The 22333-nt window shown below is 28.2% G+C and overlaps 7 protein-coding genes across 7 annotated transcripts; 2 read left to right on the top strand and 5 right to left on the bottom strand.

Moving 5' to 3' along the window:
- Positions 1-248: 248 nt before the first annotated feature.
- PNEG_00723 (hypothetical protein) lies at positions 249-2532 on the bottom strand (the record flags this gene model as incomplete). Its single annotated transcript, XM_007874433.1, has 6 exons — positions 249-500; positions 546-676; positions 721-1686; positions 1729-1837; positions 1882-2196; positions 2243-2532. 6 exons carry the CDS (start codon positions 2530-2532, stop codon positions 323-325), a joined length of 1989 nt encoding a protein of 662 aa, XP_007872624.1. The 3' UTR covers positions 249-322.
- A 437-nt stretch (positions 2533-2969) lies between these two features.
- PNEG_00722 (hypothetical protein) lies at positions 2970-4351 on the bottom strand (the record flags this gene model as incomplete). The annotated part of the gene is made up of 7 exons (XM_007874432.1): positions 2970-3351; positions 3397-3697; positions 3739-3857; positions 3902-4082; positions 4126-4174; positions 4289-4294; positions 4343-4351. 7 exons carry the CDS (start codon positions 4349-4351, stop codon positions 2970-2972), a joined length of 1047 nt encoding a protein of 348 aa, XP_007872623.1.
- Positions 4352-4390: 39 nt separating this feature from the next.
- PNEG_00721 (hypothetical protein) lies at positions 4391-7644 on the bottom strand (the record flags this gene model as incomplete). The annotated part of the gene is made up of 9 exons (XM_007874431.1): positions 4391-4575; positions 4623-6428; positions 6470-6509; positions 6568-6711; positions 6757-6836; positions 6883-7012; positions 7055-7117; positions 7163-7382; positions 7508-7644. The coding sequence occupies 9 exons, from the start codon at positions 7642-7644 to the stop codon at positions 4391-4393; spliced, it is 2805 nt and encodes a 934-aa protein (XP_007872622.1).
- A 752-nt stretch (positions 7645-8396) lies between these two features.
- PNEG_00720 (hypothetical protein) lies at positions 8397-15631 on the top strand. The gene is made up of 17 exons (XM_007874430.1): positions 8397-8651; positions 8716-9037; positions 9089-9320; positions 9367-9595; positions 9639-10100; positions 10143-10606; positions 10654-12250; positions 12296-12845; positions 12886-13025; positions 13074-13379; positions 13430-14247; positions 14292-14406; positions 14453-15086; positions 15128-15266; positions 15312-15351; positions 15396-15482; positions 15524-15631. Exons 1-17 carry the CDS (start codon positions 8430-8432, stop codon positions 15593-15595), a joined length of 6429 nt encoding a protein of 2142 aa, XP_007872621.1. The 5' UTR covers positions 8397-8429; the 3' UTR covers positions 15596-15631.
- A 413-nt stretch (positions 15632-16044) lies between these two features.
- PNEG_00719 (hypothetical protein) lies at positions 16045-17994 on the bottom strand (the record flags this gene model as incomplete). The annotated part of the gene is made up of 10 exons (XM_007874428.1): positions 16045-16216; positions 16264-16344; positions 16386-17011; positions 17057-17138; positions 17182-17267; positions 17314-17352; positions 17397-17621; positions 17663-17776; positions 17817-17897; positions 17953-17994. 10 exons carry the CDS (start codon positions 17992-17994, stop codon positions 16045-16047), a joined length of 1548 nt encoding a protein of 515 aa, XP_007872619.1.
- Positions 17995-18187: 193 nt separating this feature from the next.
- On the top strand, positions 18188-19310 carry PNEG_00718 (hypothetical protein; the record flags this gene model as incomplete). The annotated part of the gene is made up of 4 exons (XM_007874427.1): positions 18188-18428; positions 18544-18900; positions 18946-19137; positions 19180-19310. The coding sequence occupies exons 1-4, from the start codon at positions 18254-18256 to the stop codon at positions 19308-19310; spliced, it is 855 nt and encodes a 284-aa protein (XP_007872618.1). The 5' UTR covers positions 18188-18253.
- Positions 19311-19471: 161 nt separating this feature from the next.
- PNEG_00717 (hypothetical protein) lies at positions 19472-22210 on the bottom strand (the record flags this gene model as incomplete). Its single annotated transcript, XM_007874426.2, has 7 exons — positions 19472-19645; positions 19696-20144; positions 20186-21319; positions 21366-21525; positions 21572-21877; positions 21921-22069; positions 22114-22210. The coding sequence occupies 7 exons, from the start codon at positions 22208-22210 to the stop codon at positions 19472-19474; spliced, it is 2469 nt and encodes an 822-aa protein (XP_007872617.1).
- Between the last annotated feature and the right edge of the window lie 123 nt (positions 22211-22333).

Here is a 22333-nt window from a genome sequence, read left to right as displayed (position 1 = left end):
GCACCCTCACCTAAGCTGTTGCCCAAAATCTCGAAAATGGGGGAATCGCCCGTCTTTATATATTCGCGGATCAGGGTTAAACCCTAATTTTCTACTGTAAAATATGTTTTTAAAAATAAAGAATTTAACAAGTCTTAGATTCAACAAGTTTTAGAAATAAAATACATTAGATTTGAGCTTTTATAAATATTTCTTTGATATGAAATGAGAAATTAAGATAAAATAGATGGTATTATTTTTTACTCATACATTAGATTAAATTAAAAACAAAAGAGTTATTTAAAATATGTAAAAAATAAAAATGATATTGAATAGTTTATTTCTACTTTTCAGTATCATCTAGATTACTATTTTGATTTTCCATGATGACGTCATTTTCTAATGCTTCTAATGCAGTTTGAATGTGCAATTTAAATTTAATAACTTCATCCAGCATTCGTATTACTTCTCGATAAAGATCTTCTTTCAAAGTATTTGTAGCATGAACTAACTGATCATATCTAAAAAAATCAATGATTCTATATTAAAATAAAGAGTAAATATACTCTATACTAACTGATTGAGACCGTTGTTCAAGTTGAAGTAGACCATTTTGTGCTGTAATTTTCATCTGCTGCAAATCTCTTTCAAGTTTTTCTATCTCTGCATTGCTTGCAGAACTTTCGACCAACATTGTCTAAAAAAATTAAAATAAATTAATTGAACAATGACAAAAATTACATCTTTTATTTCATTATATTGTTCCATAATTGCAGTGACTCTTGCTTGCAAAATATCAAGCTCATCTCGTGCATCTAATAACCCTTCACAAACTTTATCAAGAACTTCTTGAAGTTGAATAGCTTCATCTTGTTCTTTATGAAGTTTAGATCCAAGATCTTGCCTTAATTTCTGAAGTCTAGGTCGTATGTCATATTTCAAATCACGATTAACAAGCTGATCAGGGCGGATATTTCCATGATTGATTGAAGAATTAATAAAATCTAATTCAAAAGATGCATTATCTGCATAAGGCGCAGTTTCAGGAATAATACCAATCTTATAACCAAGGGAATTATAAGTTGCAATAAGTTTTTCTAACGAATCAATTTTTTTCTGTGCCAAAATTTCCTTTTCAAATGTTTGTTTACTTGATTCTTCCATTTTTCCTGTAACAATTTCTAAATTTTTCACTAATGATTCACGTTCAGCTGTCATTCTATCGACATCTGCTGGTGAAATAGGTTGTGCATCAACTTGAGTTTGCAATTCTGACTTCTCAATACTAAGCTGAGATAACTCCTTTTCTTTATTAAAAAGTTCATTTTTAAGTCTAGCATTCAAATCTATAAATTTCTTTTTCTTATTTTCAAGATATTGAATATATTGATTAAATTTATCTTTATCAGATTGCAAAACCTGTCGCTCCCTATCTAATGCTTCAATAGAAGACATAGACTCTGTTATGTTTTTCATAGCTTGTGAAAGGGATCCATTTTCTTTTTCTATACGTTCAATTACTAATAGAATTTCCTCATTACGCTTATCAAATTCCTGTTCAAGCTCTTTTTCCATTTCACTAAAATCATCATCTCCAGATAAAAAAACACGATATGCTTTAGTAAGATAATCAAAAAATATCTTCTCTGCATGATTATCATTATTATCATCTACATCAATTTCTCCATTAATTAATTTTTCAGTACACTTTCAACATTTAGTTTTTTTCTTAAAAAAAAATTAACATACTGTTATCACCTCTACCATCCAATGCAACATTGATAACATTGATGGCCATGAATGCGGCGATCCAACTGCCATTAACTGTGATCTAGAAATTTGATCTGCAAAAGGGTATCTTAAATCAATTATTATTTTAATAACAAAATAATAGAAACATACTTTAAATTCTTTATACACATTATAACTTCATCATCCATTTTTTTAACGAATTGATAGTTTGGATCAAGTCTATTATATAGCCATTTAAAAATCGCTATAAAATCTTTTTGTGTAGGTTGTTGAAGATTTTTTTGCGTCAACACCTGTGGAAATCCGGAATTTGTGAGATACAAGATAATAGAATGGATACATGTAAGTTGATATTGTTTATCACGAATTGGGCGTGGATCTTTTGAAGGCGCTTGAGACGCTGCTTGAGAAAGAAAACTAATACTAGATGGACGTCCCGATGTATAAACACTTGATCTTCGCGCACTTAACATTGTTAATTTCCAAAACATAAATCCTATAAGTAAACAACCTTGATGGTGCAAGACTCTGTCTAGAATTTCGAAACATTTCTTTTTGAATTCCACTCCCAACATGCCCATTTTCTAAAAAATTCCCACTATTAGAGATACGTTGAAATGCTCTATTCTGCCCAATAGATGATGACAAATGGTTATTTGATCCTTCTAGTCCTAATACTGAACCTCGTATACTTATCCCCTTCTTCATCACAGACGATAGCTGTGGAATTTGAGAATATGCCTGATTCTCAATAACACCAAGAGTCTTCCTCCGGTGAGAACTAAATTTCTCTTGATTCATCTTTAATCTTTTAAATAAGCCTTAAACCTGGCTAATCTCTTATCTTTTTTTTCAAGTCTGCTCGAGAAAGTAAACAACACGTCTCCGTTTCCCAGGTGATAAATCAAATCTATAAAAATTTATAAGTTAATAATAAAGAAATATACATACCAACCAAGCAAATATTATTGTGAAATACAAGGAGTTTTTCAGTAAATAATGATACTTTTTTTTAAAGATTTTTCTAGATTATTTTTTAATAAAGTTGTAAAGAGTTAATATAGATCAATAGAAATGTAGTAGAATTATCTATAATGTTAGTAGAAAAAGAATATATCTTTAATATTTGCTTTTATTTTGAAATAAGGGAATAATAAAAATTTTAAAATAGATTTGATCTGATTTAATTTTATAGTTAAATATAATGTAAAATAAAATTAATTTCCTTGATAAAAAGATTAATCTTTAGAGATTTCTTCATGTTTTTCATTTAAATTATCTTTTAAAGAAAAAGGTTCGCAAAATGTTGTCAATGAATTTTCTGATAATGTTTTATTTGTAGAACAAGTAGGATAGGATGATAAAGTAGAAGAATTGTCTAAATAAGAATCCTTATTTTCTAAAAAATCCTTTTGTTCTGATAAATGTATATTTTTTTTTGAAAAGGAATCATGTGATTGTGAAAAATCAAATTTCTTGTCATAAAACAGTCGTTGAAAAAGTTTTTGAAGAGTTTTTACTTTGATTAAACAAATGCTAATAATAAATAATAACTCTGCTGCCCAAAACAAAGATATAAAGATAACAAATGAAGATATTGGATAATAATAAATTATATGTCTATAAAAAAAAAGACTCAATAGAAAAAAATATAAGAATATCTACCTTATTCCTTGTAATCTGGCAGCAAAAACCAATTTTGAAGAATAAACTTGAACAGCATAAGAAAGTGTTATATTAACTGATTTTAACATAGTTTCATATCCTTTACGATATTTAAATTCTTCTATTAGCGGTATGATCAACCGTTCTTCTTCTTTCGCCATGCCTAAAAGTAATATTGGAAACATAATTAAAACTTTCAATTTTCTTAATAATAAAGAAGAAAATTTTAGAATTGCTGATCTTGAGGATGTAACAAGCATTTTTGTGTTAGAAAATAATTCAATTTTTACCATAAAATTTCCTTAAAAATCAATTTTATAATCACATATATATATAAAATACCTATAGATATATTTATATCTGATAAAGGCATAAGAAGTTCAAGAAAAATATCGTAAAATTGACCATTTACAAACCTTTTCTCTGACGAAAAATCCATAGACGCCCATGTTTTATTATTACTAAATACGTCAAAATCATTAAAATCCTTTAAAGACAAATTTACTCATATTGCAAGTATACTGGTTGACTTATCTCCATATATGGAATAACATGCCAATAAAACAAAAAATAACTTATAACAGAAACAAAAAATGTATATGATAGTACGCTTATTAAAATAATTAATATAATCAATATTTTCCATATCATCTTTAAATTTCTAATTTTTAAAAGAAACATATTAACTAATTTTTATTAATAAATAAATTAATTATATTAAATAATAACCATTAAGTACCCAGAAAATCCAATCATAATTTTTTATAAATTTTAATTTCTTTTATGTAAAAAAAATAAAGCCATCTTATATCGTCATTGATAAGCTTCAGAAATATATTTTTATATATTTAAAAAATAAAACCCTAAGATATAAAAGATTTATTTAAAATACAGGATCCTTTTAATATATGTAATAATTTATTAGAAAGTTATTTTTAATATATACATAAGACATTTTTTAAAAAAATTAAAAATCCCAATTATAATAAAATATTTATGAAATAAATGTAGTGCGTTGCACAAAATTACTGGGAAACAAACCACGCTTAGAGTTTTTCGAATTTAAAACTTCACCTTCCCACCATCCATCTTCCTGCATATCCAATACTAAAAGAACATCATTTTTAACAAAGCTTATTTCTTCAGGAATAGCAGCCATGTAATCATATAATGCACGAACTAAAAAAATTAGGAATTAAATGATTGATTTTATAATTTAAAAATACCATAAAACAATATTCTTTTTCCATCTTTAGTATACTGTGAAGGAGCTAGACCATTATTCATATATGTTTTTTTATCATTGTGAGATAATGGAGAGTTAAAGATCCGTGTATCCTCATTATAATAGTCTCCATATCCACTAGGAATTGATGTGCTATATGGTATATGTTCCGTATGCATATTATATTTGCTTCTAGATATTGCTCTATAACTACTAGGACAAGGCGAAGCACTTCTCGCTCTAGAATATTTATTTATTAAATTACCATCAGCATCCAGTGAAATATCAAAGGCTGATGATACGGGAGGTTGTCGTCTTGAAACACGGTTATAAAAGTGATCGGGACTTTCCGTAGCAGGAAGAAGTGTTAATGGACGTGATATACGATCATCCTGAAACGGTTCCATAGGCCTTCCAATTCTTGATGGATGATATGCACCAGGAGGAGTAGACTTATAAGCAATTGGAGAACGTGATCCTGATCTAGGATAATCGTTTTCTGGAGAAATAGTTCGATATTCTAGCTGAGGACTTGATGCTCCTAAAACACGTCTATAATCCATATATGGTCTTTCAGAAGCTTCTGACAATAGCATATTTTCTGAAGAACCAAGTCTTGTATTGTGATTCTTTCCCTTAGCCATTGACATTACTTCTTTTTCTGAAAACATATTTTCTTTGATGTGACCGTAACAGAAGTCATTATTATTCATTGGCATAGTACCATATTGTAAAGGATATATATCCTTTTCTGATGTACTATAAATATCATTTACCTGTTTAGTATATGCTTGAGTCATATGTTTCATTTTTGTTGCTGGTATAGAGGAAGGAGATGCACTAAGAGGATCTCGCTTAACAAATTTATTAGGTATAGACAAAGCAGGTTTTTGAGGTACTGGTATAGATGAACGAATATTTAAAGGAGGTTTTTGCGGTTCACTAGGGAAATAGTGTCTTCTTCCCATAATCTCAGGATTTTGAATATTATTATCATCAATAGGGTCATGCCATGAGACTCTTGGTTCTTTTTTTGGAGACATTTTAGAAGAAACTTTAAATTGATTAAGCGCAGTCACAATTGGATCTTCAGAACTATGTATCTCCAGCTTTTTCTTTTTTCCATCCGTTTCTATTTTGAATAGATTATTTCCCGCATTTAACATCACATTAGCACGCGGATCAATTGATTCAATTTCAGAATCACTAACTACACCCATGCCTTTAAGTCTTTCAAATAATGGAGATTTAGCTGTATCACAATTCTTTTTAATGCTAGAATTCTTATATGAAAGAGTAGATCGATATCCAGTTTGATTTATTTCATTAGCGGTTTCTTCCATAGATGATAGATAGCCTAATCTTTTATCATTAATATTAAAAGAATTCCTATCTTTTTTCTTAGTTTTAGAAGCCATTGATAAATCTTTCTCATCATGATTCCTATAATTGAATAATGGAGCAGCCACTTGTGTCTCATTACTATGTGGATACGCTGAAGCAGTAGGAGAGAATCTTTTGGTATTTGATGAATCCAATAAGGAATCACTTTTACAAAGTTGAGTAATACCATCAAAAGGCACTTTATTAACATCTGTTTTTAAAGAGGGTTCTGGTTGGCTATTTGAAATAAATGAAGAAATTTTCGGAGATAGATAGACACTATTTTCATTAAATATAGAGCGTTGCATAATAGCATCAGAATGAAACTGAGGATCGCTAACTCGAGAAAATTGAGCTATAGAACATGTCGGATCATTCAAATCCTCAAACCCATTATTATACGGATCTTTAGATTTAGGAGGATCTAGAAATGTCATTACTTAGTATTCACTCGTTATTTCTTACTTGGAATCTCCTGACCAGTTCCTTTAGTCCGAATAAACAACTGTATATCATTTTGAGTATTACAGTTTTTAATTGATTCACGAATTTTTTCACAAGACTATAAATTGATTAAAAATTATAAAAGAGAATAATTTAAAAAATCCCTTGCTATCACTAATACATGTTTCCGATATAATCCCAGAAAATGTCCATAAACTAGATTTGATAAAATCGAGACGCCTTTCCTCAAGATCTTGAAATTTCTAGATAGAATATAAAAATACAAATTATACCAATAACTAACATACATCACATGCGATTTTCCATTCTCGAATCCATTTAATAGATGTTTCTTGAAGTACAGTAATAGCCAATAAATAATCATTGTCTAAATAAAAATAAATTATATTCATTAATAATAAGGATCACTTAACTATTTTGAGCCATTATTTGTGATTTATCCACCTTTTGATTATTTTTCTCTGAACTTTTTCCTAAAAATAAACTCAATTGAGATGCTTGTCCACTCGCTTTGCCACTTTTATCCTCTATTTTTTCCTTACACTTCAAAGTAAAAAAATAAACACAAAAATAATAAAACCCAACCTTCTGAACTTGATTAACCTGTGCTATTTTTATCCTACGAAGTTTTTCTAAATTTGATTGAATCTATTTTATTTATTTTTTTTAGATTTTAAAAAAATCTCACTATACCGCCTTTCTATTTGTACGCATATCACTAGAGAATGCATGCAATGGCTCTTCTAATTCTCCACGGATCTGAAGTGCAACATTAGAATGTTGTTTTGCAATTGTTTCTGTTTCCTTTTGTAAAGTATCAAAACTTTCACGCATTGTCCCAATTTCATGAGATCCTAATGTTCCTCGCACCAAACGGCGCAATCTTCGTGCATATTCTTCTTCTATTGTCGCCCTATAAAACACGAAATTCAGATTAATTCATATTTTCTTTTAAGCTTTCTTCCACTATCACGTGACACTGGTCTCGTGATTCCAATCGCGCCCATATTTTTAACCTCAACTTTTATTTTAACTTACCAATCTTTATAAAACACTCTTATCTCCTCGCAAATATTCTTTGCTTCATTCATTCGACCAAATAGTACATCCACCCCTCGCTCTTCTTTACCCCAAAAATGATTACAGAAATTTAGAATCGTTCCGTCATCTTGCATGATCTCTTTTCTTTCAATTCTTTCTTCTACTTTTTCCTTTCTTTTTAGTGAAAAATCTATACATCGTTCATTTCAATTCCTTTCTTTTCCTTTATTTAAATTTACTTATTTTCCAATCCAAAAAAAATATCCAAAATTTAAAAACACACTTTTCTAAATAACAAATCGTTGTTTACTTTAAATTAACTAATCAATTCCTTAAGAAATACTAATTTAAGGCTCTTTTTTTCTTAAAAAAGATATAAAACCCTCTTTATAATAAAATATTGTAATTCTTAAAAATTTTAAGATGAGTCGTGTTCGAAAATATCTTAAATTCGTGTACCAAATATAATGATCTTTTAAAATATATTAAATTTTATTTAAATGATAAAATTCCTCTCCAATTTCTAGCAAATTCTTCAAATAAACTATTCTATATAGAGATAAGAATACAAGAAAGGTGTATTTCTACTCAATCAAGGGTTAGGGCATTATATTATAGGGACAGGGTATGAGTGTATAGGTTTAGATCATACTAAGATAAGGTTAGGTTATAAGAATATAGGTCATGGTCATACTAATTTAGTGCTAACTCATAAACACAAGGTCTAGGGTATATCATCATATGGTAGGGTATATAAAAGTTAGGGTAAAAAGCAAAGGGTTATTATAAAGGGTTAGGTTAAAATATATCCTTAGGGTTTACACCATACAGGTGTCCAAATGGCACACTCTTTTTTTCTGAATAACCTTCGATTTTAGAAAGTCCTTTAAGAGGGAGAAAAGTATAAAAAGTTCACGAAATGAGTCAAGAATCATTGGCTGGAAATCGTGGAACAAATGTTCAAATGCAAGTTCAAGTATGTCGAGGATCTCCGGGACTGGAAGGACGATACACACAATCAGAACAAAGCTCTCCTCAAGGAATTTCATCCTTACAAACAATTGTAAGAGCGCAAGTTTTTTTCTTATTATCCACTTTAACAAAGGATAATTATGACACTACAGTAATGCAATTGAAAGATGTAAGGATTTGTATTATTTTTTTAAAAAAAATAAATAAGACGTAATGATTAATATTTTTAATAGTTATATAAGGAAAATGGGCCAGATATTTATTTGCATCTTTTGAGACGATTAATTCAATATAATGTGGGGACTATTTTAGGGTTAACAAGAATGCATGAGAATCCAGCAACATATAAATTACTTTCAGAAGAAATTTATTCACTTTCGACAACACCATCAATATCATATCAATTTGGTAATGCAATTTTAGGAGCAGCGTCAGGGATTTTTAATGATTTTGATATGAAGAAGTTCTGCCAATATTTTGATCTTGATGCATTTCAAAAATCTGTTTTAGCATCGAGTCTTTTACAATCGTCGAAAAAAGATTTGCAAGGTAAAGGTTTGTCATTTTTATTTAATTATATAAGACGTGATTTTTACAATTATAAAGCATTAGAAATAATGATTGAAAATATATACGGGGTTATTGAAATTATTAAAGAAGGAAAATATCAATCGAAGCTTACAGATGATGAAATCGTATTATTTTTGAATCAATATTTTCATGAAGAGGCTTTTAGTCTCAATTCACATGAGAAATTTTTATTTGATGCAGTTATTCGTGAAAAATATTCAGAGGTAGAAATGCCTGTTATTATTGAAGAAGCACTTGAGCAATATTTGTACAATAATATTTTTAAATTTAAGATATGTGCTTACATAGTTTAGAAAATTAGACGATAATTTACAAATGATTCTAGATGTATTAAAAATTATAGATTTGGATGTTCCCACTTTTGAAGAAACCCTTAAAGGAGTTTTTTATCGTAATAAAATTTTAGAAAAAATACCTTTCGACAAGTTTTCTTATTTAATATCTGATATTTTATTTATTATGTCTACACCTGGTTTTATTGGATGGGATACAGAAATATTTGGAAAAATAATATTTGAAATAGTATTTTTTTTCTTTAAAATACTTTATTTAATTTATTTTGAAGGTCCCTGAATTAAATGTCGAAGACATAATAAAAACACTGGATAGGCCTACAATTCCAACAAGAAATTATTTTAGGTTAGATATATTTCTTAAAGGAATATCTATAATAATTGAAAATAATAAATCACATTTTCCTTTAAAATTTTTGTGGGCCCCATGGAAATATCCTCATTCTCAACTTCAAATATTGCAATATTTAACAACAATGTCCTGTGATTCTTTCGACCTTTTGTCTTATTCTTGCCAAAAAATTCTTTCTGTTGAAAATTTTCAGGATAATAGTCCTACTATAAAGGCTTTCGCTGCTAATCTGGAATCTCAAATTTGGAATTCTCTTGATTTGATAAAAACTATGGTCATGCTTTTAGATAATCCTAAATCTAATGAAAATGCATCTGCATTCTTGGATAAAGCATCACAATTAGCTCCTGAATTGCTATTTTTGGGCTTAGCTCAGAAACAGGTTGGTTCTTTTATTAAAATTTCGAATAGTTTAATATTATAGAAACCATGGAGTGTAGAACACGTTAAATTAATGGATAAGGGATTTGATATGTTTTTTTCTAGATATTCAAATTATCAATTAGTATTTATTAGACTTTGGCAGGTAAATCCAGAATATATGGGAAGTTCGTTTATTAGATTACATTCAAAAAACCCAACATGCATAAATCAAATTCTAAATATTTCTGAAGATTTGAAAATTAGGGATTTTCTCTTAAAATTACGACCATATTCATTTTCTATTGATTTTGCTGCACAAGCATCAAAACGACAATATTTGAATTTAGAAAAATGGTTGCAAGATAATATTAACGAAAATCATGATTTTTTTATTCGAGCTTGTTTAGATTATTTAAACCTTAAATCATCTTTAGAAAATACTCAACAGTTTTCAGATACTTCATCACAAGCAACTAGATTGCGTATTGAAACAGTTGTTAGTTTCCTAAGAGTTCTTATGAATAAGTAGTTATTTACTTTTAATTTTAATTTTTATTTAACATCTATTTTAGTTCAATGTCAGCTGCTAATAGCGAACTTTTTAGATCAGTTCAAACTATTTGTTTGCAAGTATATCCTAGATTAATGAATATTGGTCAGGGAAGAGATGAAATTATTACTTCAAATAATGAGATAAATACTTTTTCTAAAGATGTTGAACAACAACAAGAAGTCTATTATCAGCGCCTTTATAAGGGTGATCTTAGTATTAGTGATTGTATTATTTTATTACAGAAATTAAAGGTCTCAGAAAATCCTAGAGATCAGGATCTTTTTGCATGTATGCTTCATAGTTTATTTGATGAATATCGATTTTTTCCTGAATATCCGACTAACGCTTTAGCAATTACAGCAATACTATTTGGTAGTCTTATTCAATATCAATTATTATCATATATTCCTCTCGGAATTGCGCTTCGTTATGTGCTAGATGCTATACAACAGCCTCCAAATTCTAATATGTTTAATTTTGGAGTTCAAGCTTTAATTCAATTTCAATCAAGAATTGCAGAATGGCCACAATATGTATCACATATTTTAAGGATAACGCATTTGCGCATTTTTCATCCGGAACTTGTGCAAAATATTCGTAATTCTTTGAATGCAGCAAGACATACTTATTTGGGGGGTAATTCTAATTTAATAGCTGAATCTTCTCAAACTCAACAATATTTACCTTTTGTATCTTTACGACTTAGTAAACCTTTGCGAGATGCATCGTTTTTTGGAGACCCATCAGAATCTGTACAAGATAAGATTTTATTTATTATTAATAACATGTCTCATGGGAACTTGGATCAAAAAACAGAAGAACTTCGTGAATGTTTATTAGAACGATACTATAGTTGGTTTTCGAAACATCTTGTTAAAAGAGCCAGTACTGAGCCTAACTATCATTCTTTATATTTTCAACTTTTAAATACTTTAAATATTGATTTTCTTAAACATCAAGTCCTTCATGAAACATATGCAAATATTATTCTTCTTTTAAATTCTGAAAAAACTATGCTTTCTACTATGGAAAGAAGCTTTTTAAAAAATCTTGGTTCTTGGCTAGGAGGAATAACATTATCTCAAAATAAACCTATTAAGCATAATAATATCGCATTTAAAGAACTGCTATTAGAGGGATATGATTCTAAGAGATTAATGGTCGTTCTTCCGTTTACTTGCAAAGTTCTTGAACAGGCTGCAAATTCAAAAGTATTTAAGCCCCCTAATGCCTGGCTAATGGGTATATTGAAATTGCTGGTTGAACTTTATGAATCAGCAGATATAAAGCTGAATTTAAAGTTTGAAATAGAAGTATTATGTAAAAAACTAGATTTAGATATCAAATTTTTAGAATCAACTTCTATACTTAAAGGAAAAGCTTTAAAGGTTGAAGGTGAAAAAATGAATGAAAATGAAACATATCAGAATCAGGATAAACCATCTAAGAAAACAAGCGCGGAAGCAACTTACTTTCACAATAATCTTATGAATACCAATATTGTAGTACCTAATTTATCTAATCATTTTGTTATTAATCAAGGTGTTACAATGTTTATGAATGCAACTAGTTTAAAGAGAGTACTTCAAATCGCAATTGATAGAGCTATTCGAGAAGTATTTGATTGATAATATTATAATATCATTACTAACTTAATTTAGATAATTGGACCCGTTGTAGAACGCTCTGTAACTATTGCTGGAATTTCTACAAAAGAATTAATTATAAAGGATTTTGCTACTGATCCTAGTGAAGAAAAGATGAAGAATGCTGCTCATATAATGGTTCAAAATTTGGCTAGTAGTTTAGCATTAGTAACATGCAAAGAAGCTTTACGCATTAGTATAACTACTAATTTGCGCAACATTCTTTTACAGAATGGAATAAATAATCAACAATTTCCTGAGCAGGCGGCCATGTTGATTGTCTCTGATAATCTCGATCTAGCTTGCTCTATTATAGAAAAAGCCGCAATGGAAAGAGCAATTCCGGAAATAAATGAGAATTTGTCCGTAGCATTTGCAAATAGAAAACGCCACAAGGAAATGCGTTCTCGGCATCTGTTTTTAGATCCTTCTGCACAAAGAGTTCCTTTATCTCTTCCCGACCCTTTGAGATTGAAACCGCATGGACTTACTGCACAACAACTTGCAACTTATGAAGAATTCTCTCGAATTCCAAAAACTGCGTCACAGGCTATTTCTATTTATGGTAAATATAGCATTATATTTTTGGTTTTAACTGTAACTAGCTCATGAAGAACCAGCACATCAAGCAGATATTGCATCAGAAAATAATATGTATGGAATAGATTCAGAAATGTCGCATCAGCGGAATAGTAGTTCTTTTGGATTGTCAACTTTAATTAGTCAGACTGTAGAAAAGCTTACTGTAAGATATATATATATGTATAATATTAAATATTTAACTTAAAAATAGATTATAATTTTAGAGTTGGAGAAAGTATCATCTGATGCTAATTTCCAATATTTATCGGATGTTCCTTTAGATCACGATATATATAAGCTTCTTAAACAAATATGTAACTCTACTAGTCAATTAAAAGCTTCTATTAAGGATGATATTATTCTTGTTTGTGCACAGAGGGTTTTGCAATTACTTTTTAAGGGTACTGAATCAACCCTTATGATTGAAACATTATCTGTTCTTTTGAAAAAATTTTCTGAACAATCTCCTAAAACATCTAAGGATGTTGAAATTTGGCTGCTTTATTCAAATGATAAGGTAGATTTAGAGTCTTTTTCTCGAGAACTTTATTAATATAATCTTAAAAGCGAAAATTAGATGCTAATGTTATGGCTGCCCTTATCAAAGCAGGACTTGTAACACTTTCTGAATTGGATATTCAACTTTCAAAACAAATAATGAAACAAAATAGTGCTGTTATTGAATTTACAGTATCCCTTATAAAAAAAATCCTATTATCTATTTCTACATATAATTTTCAAACAGAGTTCTCTAATTGTTTTGATGCATTTGAAATTCTTTCTAGAAGGGGAGAGGTACCTCATTCTGTGACAGAACTTCTTCAGATTCTTCATATTTCGAACATGGAAAAGACAAAAACAAATATATTGCCTTCTATGAATGAGACTACTGTACAAGAACAATTGGCATATATTTTTGCAGAATGGATTCGATTGTCAACACATCCTGCCTCAAATGAAAAAACTTATATAGCATTCATTTTACAATTGCAACGCGAAAAAATTATAACTGATGAACAATTATCATATACATTTTTTAGAGTGGCTATAGATCTTAGTATTAATAATCTTATAAAACAGTTGGAAAATTATGGATCATCTAATAATCCAAATTATCTTCCAATAGATTCACTTGCTAAACTAATAGTTTTACTTATTAAGTATTATTCTGATGAAAAAGATAGTAAGCCAAATATTTTATTAAAAATTAAATATTTCTCGAGTATTTTGTCTATTATAACATTGGTTTTTGCAAACTATCATGAAACTTTTGGGAGGAATTTTTATCAAAAACCATTTTATAAACTATTTGCAAACATGCTATACGAATTTAATAATGAAACATATTTTTCAGATATTCAGTATGATATTCTTGAAACTTTAGGGTAAGATGGTCTAATTTACATATAATTTTATTTATCTATGATAGTGAAACATTTTTAGCATTGCAGCCATTACATTTTCCAAAATTTACGTTTGCATGGATGACATTGATTTCGCATAGATATTTTATGTCATCGCTTCTTTTATTACCGGATTATAAGGTTTTTTAAAAAAGAAGATAAATTTTATTTTAGTTAATTTTTATAGGGATATCCTATTTATAATAAGATCATTATTACTTTGCTTGAATTTATCGCGCCATTGTTAGAAGAAACTGAACTGCATAATACAACTAGAATGCTTTATAAAGGAACTCTTCGTTTACTATTGGTTCTTCTTCATGATTTTCCTTCGTTTTTAGCAGATTATCATTTTTCCTTTTGTTCTGTTATTCCTTCAAATTGCATCCAGCTTCGTAATTTAATATTGAGTGCATCACCTAAAACAATAAGGTTGCCTGATCCTTTTCAATCTGGCCTAAAAGTAGATCAATTACCTGAAAGTTCTCAGAATCCTATTATTCGTACAGATATTGATGCAGTTTTAAAGAAATTTGGACTAAGAGATCAAATAAATAGTTATCTTTCTGGAGAAAATGCAAAAGATATCATTGCCGATATAATTAGTAAACTACGAACTTCCGAAGAACCTATTTTTAAACAAGAATTGAAACCAAGGAGCAAAATTAATGTACCCTTTATAAATTCCTTGGTATTATATATAGGAATGAAAACTATTGAGGACTTTCAATCGCAAAATAATGGCGCCCAACTAATATTTTCACCTACATCTACATCAATGACTCTTTTTGTAAAATTACATAATACTTTAGATTTTGAAGGTAATTTTTTAATTTTTGCATAATTTTTACTAAATTTTTAGGTCGTTATTATTTTCTTGAAGCGATTACTAATCAGTTACGATATCCAAATAGTCATACATATTATTTTAGTTCTGTATTACTTTCCTTATTCGAGAACTCTACAGATGAAAATAATATAATGAAAGAGCAAATTACTCGGTATATTTTTTATTATTATATTTTAATAGATTAAATTTCTTTTAGAATTTTGTTAGAAAGATTTATATGTAATCGTCCACATCCGGTATTTTATTTCACTAAATTTATTAAAATTAATATTTTTATTAGTGGGGTCTCCTTATTACATTTATTGAATTATTAAAAAATTCTTATTATAATTTTTGGTCATTGCCATTTATAAAATCTATACCTGAGGTAATATAATTAAAATTTTAAAACCTTTTATTAATTTAAAGTTCGAATGCTTGTTTAATAGTCTTTTTTCACATATAAATAAAAACATTGAAAATGTAGATGGTACAAAATGATATAAACCATTGGGACTTATAAAAAAATCATGCCAATAATATTGTTATATTATGTTAAATATTATAATATTTATTGAGTCTAGATGGATTTTAGAATCTTGTATTTTACTAGAAAACATATTATATCTAAAAATTTTTTAATGAATATTAATGAAATTAAAGAACAAAATATTACGAATAAATAGTATGTCTATTTAAAATATACATAATAAGAAAATAAAGTCTTGAAACTTAAGAGTTAACAAATATTAGAATAGAAATTATATTGTAATATAAATGTAGATTTATTAAGAATGATAATATACTAGGTTACAGTAAGAGTTATGAATTCTTTGAAATAATATAAATTTCTATTAAAAATAGAAATATAATACTCAATTTTGATTATATATTTTAAAAATAAATGTTAATTTTTCTTTTTATGTAATTGAGTAAAATGTTATAATAGTTTATTGTATTAAGCAGTTCTTTTCTGAATATTTTGTTTCATTAAATCGCTTTGAAGGCTTAGAAAATGTTGAAAAATCTTGAATATCATCTGATGATTTAAATGCATCAATTTTAGGTATCTCTTGTGATAAATTTGGTATATAACTTTCTAGTTGATAAAATAACATATATCTAAATAAAAAAAAAATTAACAATATCATATTTTACATATAACTTACGGCATTTCTGAATTAAGAACTTCACTGGGGTCACAAAAAACAGAAACCTTTTGGTAGGCTAAGTCATCAAAAAGAAACCATCTATAAAATTTTAATGTTAAATATAAACAATATAAACCAACTTTTTTGAAAATGAGTCCCTAGAGAAAGCTATATAATGGCCAGAATCAATAGTAAATCCAGCATTCCTGTGACAAACTACCGATTGCAAAACAAGTCTATATTTTTTAATTTCTATTGAATTATTTGAAGAAACTTCTTCATGTGATATAAAATAGGGCAAATCAAGAACAAGAGGAATTAAAACCCTTCTATTGTTACAGTATGCTTCCCCTGTTACTGTCCAAGTATATCTTTTGAGACAAATAGTCACTATGGGAAGCTTTTCTAAAAAATGTTGATTTAAATTATCAGGTTGCTTGTATACATAAAATGGAAGAAGTTGAAAAAACTGCCATGCTGAAACCAAAGAAAGATCTCTTTGAGGATATAATGTTGCTATATCATTATCATAAAATTCATCCAATTGTTCATAATAATTTTTATCGTTATCTATTATGTTACGATTATAAAGGTATTTCTGAGAGCCTTTTTTACTGCTTTCTGCAGAAAACGATTGTTCAACGCATCTTTTGACCTTTATTTTATTGTTAAAGTACTCTGAAAGACAATCTTCTAATGATATCGGGGTCTCATAAGATAAAAAGTCGCCAGGAATTGGAACACAGAGTAATCTTTCGTGAATATACTAAAACAAATTAAAAAACATAAAAATAAACTGTTTTTAAAAGACCTTATTATCCTCCTCACTATTAAACTTCCCTCCATGTGCTATAACAACTTTAAACGTTAATAAAGGGAAATTCAGTTTCTCTCTAATTAATTAATAGATTTTTCTAAATAGAAATAATTATCTACGTAATAAAAACATATACTTCAGATGCATCTTGTTGCGTTTTACTTGCACTTTTCCAACCACATTCAATCAAAACGTCGCATAATTGCTAATAAATCATTAATTCATAAAATCATTCAGAAATATTAAATTACCGATACAATATCCTTTGTAATTAATCTTCCATCACGTAACTTTTTACTTAAATTTATATTTTATTTTTAAAAAAAATTCTTACCATATTAACCCATAATCTAATAAATGTACAAAGCTTTGTAGAAACAGGATCTTTCCCTTCCTGAAAAAGCATTGCTTCAAAACAATTGGTCTTTGCAAACATAGCAAACAAAAGTGCATCTAAATAACATGTAACACCATTCAAATTTTCCGATCCAAGAAGTTCAATGCTAGGCTCAATTTCATGTACAATCAATTCATTCGCTTCACTCAAATATATCAAAAACTGCTTATTTTAATACTTTTTTTTTCTTTTAAAAAATTTACTTCAACCGCTAGTTTTACATTTCCTCGTGCATAATTTCCTTTCAATACATTCATAATTGTTAAATAATCTAAATTATAACCATATTTCTCTAATTCTGACATAACCTCTAAAATCTAATCTTATTAATCTATTTTTTAAAATTTCTTTTTCTACTTGAGATTCTGAAACCTCCCAGTCATATATATCTGAATATCTATCTTCTAATAAATGAAATGTAGGTCTTAATGCATTTTTCTTCATATTAAATATTAAAAATTGATATATTAATTAACTAAATTATGGTTTTTACTTTTTTATGTTTTATTATTTGATTAAATTTCTTTAACCTCATAATTTACTTGTTTTTTGTATATTTTCTTAGGAAAAAAAGAGATTAAGCTTTAAAAAACCTTAAGACAAATTATTTCTAATTAAAATATTAGTAAAAAGTTTATTCTTAATGTTATTTTTAATTTAAATACCCTTAAATTTAAATATTTGAAGTAGGATTAATCGAGACAACCTTAAGATTTTCTACATGATTAAGATATTAAAAAAAGTGTTAATTTATAGGCTTTAAAAGCTATAACAGCAAAATATATGAACGAAATATGAATGTTTTAGGTAGAAATGGGATTGGATTTCGTTTATACCGTTTTTTTCCGAGAAAAAACTCGGCAAATCTTTCAACTAAGGAATTATTAGGAAAAAATCACTTATATCCACCTTCATCGCCTCTATCTCCGTCATTTGTGGCATTAGAAACATCTCCGTGCAGACTTTTAGGTATAATGCTTTTTTTTTGTTTTTTTTAGTTGAAAATTGTGTGATTATAAGAGATCCAATAGATAATGGATAATTTTGTTAATATTTAAGGATTTGTATATTGACTAAGAGATAGATTATTATCGCATGACATTATGCCATGATATTTTGACCTTGACATATGCTCATGAAACAAAAGTTAAATTAAAAAAGCGAAATTTTCTTCGTTACTGGGATGATTCATCTCCATATCATAGAAATCGACCTGCTCGTCTCCCAAGAGGAAATAAACCTGTGAAGCCTATTCAAGAAATAAGAACACATAGAAATATTCCAGCTTTAGAGAGTGCAGTTATTCATTCTATGATTAAAGATGCTATTGAAAATAAAACAGCGCTTTTATCTATGGTTATGGCTATACAATGTATTACTGGTTTAAAACCTGAAATTATAAATGCAAAAACAGGTGTTGCTCCGTGGAAATTAAGATCAGGTATTATTATGTTTTATAATATTCTATAGTATTAAAATAAAAAAGGAATGCCAATTGCAACAAAAGTAACCCTTAAAGGGCCAGAAATGTATAGATTTATTTCTGTTTTAGTAGAATTAGTTCTTCCAAGAATGAGGGATTTTGTATCTGGATTTAAAGCTAACTCAGGAGATTCTAATGGTAATATTTCTCTTGGATTCCCACCAGATGCAATGGCTTTGTTTCCTGAAATTGAAGGTTTGTAGAATTATTTTTTTAAACATTATTTTTAATAATTAGCAAATTATGATATGTTTCCAAAAATAACAGGTTTTCATGTTAACATAAATACAACAGCTAAAACAGATTATGAATGTAGATTACTTCTTTCTGGTTTTGGAATTCCTTTTGAAGTACCAAATAGAACCTAAATGATCCAATATTGCAAAATTATATAATATAAACTAATAATCTAATGATATTTATATTTCACTATTTTATAAATAAAAATAACATTGGTGCAAAATGCAATTATAAATAGTAATATGCACCTGAAAATGTATATATTGAGAAAAAAATATAGAAAAGGGAATTATTTTTTTGCATCGGTCAGAGGACTAGAAACCATAGGTCCTAAAAAACTATATTTAAGTAAATCTGCAGCAGTAGGTCGTGCATGATAATCGGGTTCAAATATTTTTTCTAAAAAATGTCTAGCTTCCGATGTACAGTGTTCTGGTATTTCAGGGGACACGTACTGTCCAATCTTATTTTGAACTTAGTATATCTAATACTATATAAATTTTAAATTTTTACCTTAAATATGGCTTGTAACTGATTCATTTTTGGAAAAGGATGCTCTCCTGTAAACATTTCTACTATTAAGCAGCCGAGTGACCATATATCAGCTTTTCTGGTATATAAAGTTTGTTTTACAACTTCAGGAGCCATCCAATAAACAGATCCTTGTAAGGATGGGCGTTGATTTCTTGTCATGGATAATAGGTTAGCTTCAACTTTTTTAGATATACCAAAGTCTGATATTTTAATTCCTCCCTTGTTATCAACCAAAATATTTGCGCCCTTAATGTCTCTATGAATGATTTTTTTGTTATGTAAATAGTTTAATCCTTTAAGAATTTGTCGTACAAAATTTCTAATTAAAGGCTCTTCGAAAGCTCCATAATTATTTAACAATGCAGTGACAGATCCCCCAGGAACATATTCAAGAAAGAACGTTAAATGGGTTTCGTCCATGCTTGAGCCTAAAAAAATTAAAATGAAACATTTTATGTTTTAATAATACCAAGATATTGAACTATATTTTCATGATGCAATTCTTTAAGTAGTGAAATCTCTCTTTGTAAAGCATCTAACATGGCTTTTTTTCTTTTACATCCCTGAATATCAAAAGACGGTATTTCAACTTGTTTTACAGCCATTAATTCTCCACTTAAAGCGTTCATTCCTAAAAATACACTTCCAAAAGAGCCACTTCCTATTAAAGCACCCTTAATCCATCTTGTAGGGCCGGTATTATTATTTTCTACTTCTTTTTCAAAGTTAAAGTCCTTGTTTTCATTATTTTCAAAAATATTATCATCCAAGACATCTCTAGCTGTTTCCAAACTTGTATTATAAATATCGGAAAGTATTAAAGGCTCACCTAGGACATTAGGAGATTCTGACTTGAAAGTTTCATTCGGAAAAGCCTTTTCTTCTGATTTTTTGCAAAAAATGGGTTTGATATCCTGTGTGTTATCTTCTGTATTCGATTTTGATAAAGATAATGTGTGATGAGAACTATTTTCCTTTAAAATAGATGACTCAAGTAATGTAGGAAATCGAGTAGAAATAAAACGTGATAAAGAAAAAGTACGGCCAATCTCTGATAATCTTTGGCCTTCAAATTGAATCCATGCTTCTCCAACCGTAGGAATAGATGAAATATCATATGCTAAAGTAGAACTAGATGTGCTAAAATTTGGTCCTCTAAAAGAATTTAAATGAGTAGATTTAATAGAATTTTTAATAGTTTGTTCTAAAACTTTTTTCTCATGACCAGGAAAATACTCTGCTAAATTTGAATTAATAAGTTCGCTAGGAGGACGTTGGCCAAAAAAATTTCTTATATGCTTTATATTCCCATATTTGTTATCTTTTGGTAATGGTGAAGGTAATGGGGTAGTAAAAGATGAAGTAAATGTCGGTGTAAGTTTTTCTCCAAAAAATGTTTCCAATTTTCTCAAATTACCTGATGTTTTTGCCATTACAGCAGTATGATATATAGCATCTTGTTGTTCTCTTGCAATTGTTTGTGATTTTCTAAATTCTTCTAATGTTAATGGATCACTTTTTCTTTTTAAAATAAGTCGTTCTCTCTCTGGCCTTGATAATTGACGAGAAATGGTTAAAAGTGTATCATTGGAAATACATTCAACTAATAAAAATTAGTATTTAAATTATATTTAAAACTTAATAATGACATGATCCATCCTCATTTGTAATAAAAACTCTCCATTCACTAGGATCTTCAATTATATTGAATTTTTTAAGTGCTTTAGACAAAATAGCTTCTGCTGTATGACAACGACTAATATTTACAATTCGAGTTTGTCCTTTTTCTCCAATAAATTTGAGACAATTCTATATGAGTTAAAATAAAAAATGAGGATATATATGAATTTTATGCCTTTTTGATAGAATTAGATTGCATAATATTTATTTCAGAAAATATAGGTGATTTTTCAAAAACTCTTTGTGTGCTAGTAAAAGAATCTTTGCTTAAACTTTTCGTAGAATGTGACGCATTTGATAGAAAAGAATGAGAATTGTTTAACGAATCAAAACAACATGCATCATTATAAGGATTGTCAAGTTGAAAATTTGATGTAGGAGAAATTAAATCTCCTGATTTAACTGGGATTAAAGGATCTGTAGGACTTTGAGACGTAAACGGAAACTCTGATATCCGATTATCTATCATTAAAAAACTCATCTATACCATAATTAATTAATAAATAACGTTTTATTTTTAATACTTTAGCTTTTCTTGCTGATTCAATACACTTTTCTCTCAATTTCTTGATACATACTGAAAGTTTAATACGATCACCTAGCTTCTTAATGCCTAATTCCTTCAATAATGCTGCATTACATTCTAAAAGAATATCCCCATTAACATTGTTTTCTTATATCATTAACCCATTTAAAACCATTTAAAATAACCCCTACCTTTAAAAATATCAACATAGTCTCCAAAATTATTCGATTTAAGCCATTCTCCTACTTTTTCTTCACTCCATAACTTTACTTCATTTAAATAATTCATGGATTATCTTTAAAAATAAAAATATTTAAGATTTTAATCCAAGAAAAAATATTAATTCTGAATACATAGATAAAGACAATATATTTTCTCAAAAGTAGTTATTTTAGAGTAAATTTTACTCAT

Source organism: Pneumocystis murina (genome assembly GCF_000349005.2).
Source record: "Pneumocystis murina B123 chromosome Unknown supercont1.2, whole genome shotgun sequence".
Taxonomy (NCBI): domain Eukaryota; kingdom Fungi; phylum Ascomycota; class Pneumocystomycetes; order Pneumocystales; family Pneumocystaceae; genus Pneumocystis; species Pneumocystis murina.
Note: the sequence above shows the minus strand (reverse complement) of the source record. Positions and strands in the feature narration are given on the sequence as shown.

Coding starts and splice junctions, on each gene's coding strand:
- PNEG_00720 (XM_007874430.1), top strand. CDS start 8,430: ATGAGTCAAGAATCATTGGCTGGAAATCGTGGAACAAATGTTCAAATG. Junction 13,380..13,429: donor TGCTTTATTCAAATGATAAG/GTAGATTTAGAG, acceptor TAATCTTAAAAG/CGAAAATTAGATGCTAATGT. Junction 15,087..15,127: donor TAATACTTTAGATTTTGAAG/GTAATTTTTTAA, acceptor CTAAATTTTTAG/GTCGTTATTATTTTCTTGAA.